Raw genomic sequence first — 5,790 nt, forward strand, 5'->3', positions numbered from 1 at the left:
CTGTTTCAGTATTTAAAATGACAATGCCCCCATGCACAAAGTGAGGTCCATACAGAAATGGTTTGTCAAGATTGGTGTGAAAGAACTTGACTGGCCTGCACAGAGCCCTGACCTCAGCCCCAACGAACACCTTTGGGATGAATTGGAACGCCGACTGTGAGCCAGGCCTAATCCCCGACATCAGTGCCCAACCTCACTAATTCTCTTGTGGCTGAATGGAAGCAAGTCCCCGCAGGAATGTTCCAGCATCTAGTGCATAGCCTTCCCAGAAGAGTGGAGGCTGTTATAGCAGCAAAGGGGGGACTAACTCCATATTAATGCCCATGAGATAGTCACTTGGAATGAGATGTTCGAGGAGCAGTTGTCCACATACTTTTGGTCATGTAGTGTGCCATGGATTAAAGGAAAGAACAAAATAACATATTCATTCAATATCGGATGAGTACATAATCTACACCAAGATTTATTTGCCTTTTATGACTAGATGCAGTACTTGTTGGGCTTCAACCATTCAAGTCAGACATAATGGATACATGTTCTACCCAAATGGATTGACCACCAAACAATGTTACAGGAAAAACACAGATAAATAAGTAACAATGATCTAGGATACAATTTCTCTCTCTTTCTCTTTCTCTCTCTCTCTCTCACTCCTGCTTTGCCCATCTCTCCTCTCTTACTCCACAAGCACCATCTGTGCTGTCCACTTTAACATTGACTTTGACATTGACCCTCCCCCTCCATATCTGCATATCTCCTGGGCCATGTCAGAACATGCCCTTGTACTTGACTTTATCCTCCTCATTCTTCTCCTCCATCCTCATGTTGAGGACACCCAGGTCCTTCTTAACAGCCTTCTTCATGCCAGGGTCCAGATCTAGAACCCTCTCAAAGTCAGCCCGCGCCTCAGCTTCGTTCCACACCTCGATGTGGGCCTTCCCTCGCACGTAGAACGCCTTCATTTCACCTAGGATGAACACACGCATATGCAAACAGATATAGAAGCACACACAGGCAGATACACAGATAATGTTTAAAAAATCACTTTTCTTTGGGCTAGACCCTAATTTACATTTCTTCACACTTCGTCCATTGACTATTTGTGGTTGTCTCAAGTGCTTTTCCTGTAAGGTGTCATAATATATTTTGTGTGCCTGAGGTACCTGGGTGCTGATTGATGATGTCACTGGTGTGCTCTATGACCTCATAGTACTCCTCCATACGGAGCAGACACTGGCAGTAGTTGAGAGTTAGCATGTTCCCCATCTTCTCTAGCTTCAGCCAGGGGGCTTCCCATGCTTTCTCCTGGGGGAGGGGGATACATAGTTACACACCATGGATGAATACACTCATATATGCACGCACGCACCTGCACACACACTGACATACACGTGCATGCACACACGCACGCACACACACAAACACACACACATACAATTCTCAAACACACAAAGCATTGAGGGTGTACTTTGTATATGGAAGTCATGATTAAAATATGGTTATACTCTCTCACTAAATATATTTCAAGAACTCCAAAAACTAAAGCCAAAGTCATTATTCCACACCGCTATTCCTGATCCGTTGTTACAGTACCTTGTGCTGTATGTTCTTGATGCAGACTATGGCCTCTTTGTATTTGTTGGTGGCGTCCTGGTAGCGCCCCTGTTTGTAGAGCTTGTTCCCCTGGCCATGGAGCAAGGGCACAGCCTTCAGTCTCTCCTCATCATTCAGAGCCCACGACTCCCTGTCATACTCACTGGGCTGCTGCACCTGGGATACACAAACACACAGGCAGACAGACACGGACACACACATATACACACATGCACACACACGTTTGTGTTACTATCCTTGTGGGGACCAAACAATTGATTCCTAATCAAAATCCTATTTTCCCTAACCCATAAACCCATAATCTAGACGCATACACGAATACGGTGACTGAGTTAATCAGGAAGTGTATAGGAGATGTGGTACCCACTGTGACTATTAAAACCTACCCTAACCAGAAACCGTGGCTAGATGGTAGCATTCGCGCGAAACTGAAAGCGCGAACCACTGCAGTTAACCATGGCAAGGCGACTGGTAATATGGCAGAATATAAAGTGTAGTTATTCACTCCGCAAGGCAATCAAACAAGCTAAACATCAGTATAGAGATAAAATGGAGTCGCAATTCAACGGCTCAGACACGAGACGTATGTGACAAGGACTACAGACAATCACGGACTACAAAAGGAAAACCAGCCACGTCGCCGAGACCGACGTCTTGCTACCGGACAGGCTAAACACATTCTTCGCACACTTTGATGATAACACAGTGTCACTGACGCGGCCCGCTACCAAGGACTGTGGGCTCTCCTTCTCCTTGGCCGACGTGAGTAAAACATTTAAACGTGTTAACCCTCGCAAGGCTGCCGGCCCAGATGGCATCCCTAGCCGCGTCCTCAGAGCATGCGCAGACCAGCTGGCTGGTGTGTTTACGGGCATTTTCAATCGCTCCCTATAGGCAGGCTGCTGTCCCCACATGCTTCAAGATGGCTACCATTGTTCCTGTACCCAAGAAGGCAAAGGTAACTGAACTTAATGACTATCGGATCATATTACCTCTACCTTACCTGCCACCCTAGACCCACTTCAATTTGCTTACCGCCCCAATTGATCCACAGATGATGCAATTGCAGTAACTCTGCACACTGCCCTATCCCATCTGGACTAGAGGAATACCTATGTAAGAATGCTGTTTATTGACTATAGCTCAGCATTCAACACCATAGTACCCTCCAAGCTCATCATTAAGCTCGAGGCCCTGGGTCTGAACCCCGCCCTGTGCAACTGGGTCCTGGACTTCCTGCCGGGCCGCCCCCAGGTGGTGAAGGTAGGAAACATCACCTCCACTCCGCTGATCCTCAACTCTGGGGCCCCACAAGGGTGTGTGCTCTGCCCCCTCCTGTACTCCCTGTTCACCCATGACTACATGGCCAAGCACGCCTCCAACACAATCATCAAGTTTGCAGATGACACAACAGCAGTAGGCTTGATTACCAACGATGACGAGACAGCCTATAGGGAGGAGGTGAGGGCTCTGGGAGTGTGGTGCCTTGAAAACAACCTCTCACTCAACATCAACAAAACTAAGGAGATGATCGTGGACTTCAGGAAACAGCAGAGGGTGCACCCCCCTATCTACATCGACGGGACCGCAATGGAGAAGGTGGAATACTTCAAGTTCCTTGGCGTACATATCACTGACAAACTGAAATGGACCACGCACACAGACAGTGTGGTGAAGAAGGCGCAACAGAACCTCTTCAACCTCAGGAGGCTAAAGAAGTTTGGCTTGTCACCTAAAACCCTCACAAACTTTTACAGATGCACAATTGAAAGCATCCTGTCGGGCTGTATCACCGCCTGGTACGGCAACTGCACCGCCCGCAACCGCAAGGCTCTTCAGAGGGTGGTGCGGTCTGCCCAACGCATTACTGGGGGCAAACTACCTACCTGCCCTTCCAGGACACCTACAGCACCTGGTGTCACAGGAAGGCCAAAAAGATCATCACGGACATCAACCACCCGAGCCACTTCCTGTTCACCCCGCTATCATCCAGAAGGCAAGGTCAGTACAGGTGCATCAAAGCTGGGACCGAGAGACAAAAAAATTGCTTCTATCTCAAGGCCATCAGACTGTTAAACAGCCATCACTAGCATATTAGAGGCGGCTGCCTATAGACATAGAGTAGAAATCACTGGCCACTTTAAGGAATGGAACACTAGTCACTTTAATAATGTTTACATGTCTGGCATTACTCATCTCATATGTATATACTTTTTTCTATACTATTCTACTGTATCTTAGTCCATTCCGCTCTGACATCGCTTGTCCATATGTATATAATCTTAATTCATTCCTACTTAGATGTGTGTGTATTGGGTATATGATGTGTAATTTGTTAGATATTACTTGTTAGATACTACTGCACTGTCAGAGCTAGAAGCACAAGCATTTCGCTACACCCGCAATAACATTTGCTAATCACGTGTATGTGACCAAAAATGTTTTATTTGATTTTAACCTAACCCCTAAGCCTTAAATAGCTTTTTCCTTATGGAGACCGGTGAAATTTCCCCACTTGTCCGAATGTTCATTGTTTTGCTATCCTTGTGAGGACTTTTGGTACCCACGTGCATAATAAATCAAAAACACAGACACGCGCGCACACACACACACATGCACACAGAGAATATGAGCAAGATCAGTGTGTGTCTTGTGTGCGCAATATTTCTGTATTTGTGTGTGTGTATGTGTACGTGTGTGCAATATCTGTGTGTGTGTTTATGTGTCTCTGTGTATGTCTCCATTCCCTCTAACCTTGACCAGTTCCAGTACAAAGTAGAGAGGCTGAGGCTCCTTCTGTAGCTGGTCCAGGTCATCATAGCCCAGGGTGTGGTAGGCAAACATGTTGGCCATGCCACACGAATGGATGTGCCAGTCCACAGGGTCCTTGCCCTCCGCGATGCGCCGCAAGCTCTTGGCCACCAGGGGGTAGAGGCCAGTGTGCTGGGGAGAGAAAGAGAGACAGAAAGAGAGACAGACAGAGAGACAGGGCAAGCAAAGTTAACCAGAGTTATATGATATAAGACATGTCATTGAATTAGTCATTTCCTGATATAGGCGTTTTCCCTTTTTCACTGAATTGATCGGATTAGAATGGGTGGAGTAAGACATTGCTCTTTGTCTTTCATACTTAGTCTGTCAATCAAACCAGAAAGAAACCTGGATAAATATTTTTGTATTTGTGAATACACAAATATTTCTGAAACCCGGTCTATTCTCCTCAACTGAACTATGTATCCAACATAACAATATTGCCCTCCACTGGTTGGGATGAGTAAACAATTCATATTACCTTCCACACTAGTAGCACAGATAGAGCAATGAGACAGATATGTCACTGGATGTATTAATATGAAGAATCCGCTTGGCGTTTCCGCTCACTAAACCCAATGGCCGGCAGTGGGAGAAGATGGAACTAGATGGATTTTAGCCGACATTCTGCAAATTTTCTCATCGATTAAACATTTCATCTTAATACAGTATTCTGTTCCCAAAACTAAAATACGTTACGAACAGAGTGGACTAAGTTTTGTAGACTTTACCCTTTGCCAAAGTTTTAAAAAATTGCGTTTTTTAGAAGGAGTGGAAAGGCAAATTGAGTTATTGCACATACCCACTTCACAGAGTAGGCGTTCCCTAACGGAAATATGCAAATGTTCGCTAGAACGCGCCAATAGGATCTCACTAGCTCATGCTTGGCTCTGCCCACCTTCTTCCTTGTTCTGCCGACTATGACTCATTTGTTCGCGTTTGAAATGACAGGCTGTGGTATATCTTGGTTTACTTATAAAAATCTTTGCTAGTAGGGTCACACAATGTAGCCTACTGTATAGACAGAATGTAGCCTACTGTATAAAGCACCCAGGTTGTAGTTACTAGATAATGAATGAATGGCTGAGCCCCAGCTGGTTTAAAGCCCGTCCCAGGTTGTCTTCATGGTCAGCAGTAATCACAGGCGATTAGGGAAAGGTGAAGCTGCTGGGGATTAATTACACTCTCTAAGCTCTTCTGTTTGTCTCCTCCACCAACATACACATGCACATACGCACTCAAATGCACACACACACACACACACACACACACACATATACACACACATATACACACACATATACACACACACACACACACGGAATTAAGCACACAATATATGTTATACAAACACAGCCAGACTCT

The 5,790-nt window shown here is 45.7% G+C and overlaps 1 protein-coding gene across 1 annotated transcript; it reads right to left on the reverse strand.

Moving 5' to 3' along the window:
• Positions 1 to 449: 449 nt before the first annotated feature.
• LOC115189540 (aryl-hydrocarbon-interacting protein-like 1) lies at positions 450 to 4,641 on the reverse strand. Its single transcript, XM_029748149.1, has 4 exons — positions 4,369 to 4,641; positions 1,594 to 1,770; positions 1,164 to 1,305; positions 450 to 967 (listed from the first exon to the last, which is right to left on the reverse strand). Exons 1-4 carry the CDS (start codon positions 4,465 to 4,467, stop codon positions 768 to 770), a joined length of 618 nt encoding a protein of 205 aa, XP_029604009.1. The 5' UTR covers positions 4,468 to 4,641; the 3' UTR covers positions 450 to 767.
• Between the last annotated feature and the right edge of the window lie 1,149 nt (positions 4,642 to 5,790).

Source organism: Salmo trutta, unplaced genomic scaffold (assembly GCF_901001165.1).
Source record: "Salmo trutta unplaced genomic scaffold, fSalTru1.1, whole genome shotgun sequence".
In the NCBI taxonomy this organism is placed as follows: Eukaryota; Metazoa; Chordata; class Actinopteri; order Salmoniformes; family Salmonidae; genus Salmo; species Salmo trutta.

Bases quoted from the DNA above. Each gene is read 5' to 3' on its own strand.
- LOC115189540 (XM_029748149.1), bottom strand. From the start codon at position 4,467: ATGGCCAACATGTTTGCCTACCACACCCTGGGCTATGATGACCTGGAC. The intron at 1,771-4,368 runs GTTAGAGGGAAT...TGTGTATCCCAG, and splicing joins TTGTACTGGAACTGGTCAAG to GTGCAGCAGCCCAGTGAGTA. The intron at 1,306-1,593 runs GTACTGTAACAA...CCCCTCCCCCAG, and splicing joins TCAAGAACATACAGCACAAG to GAGAAAGCATGGGAAGCCCC.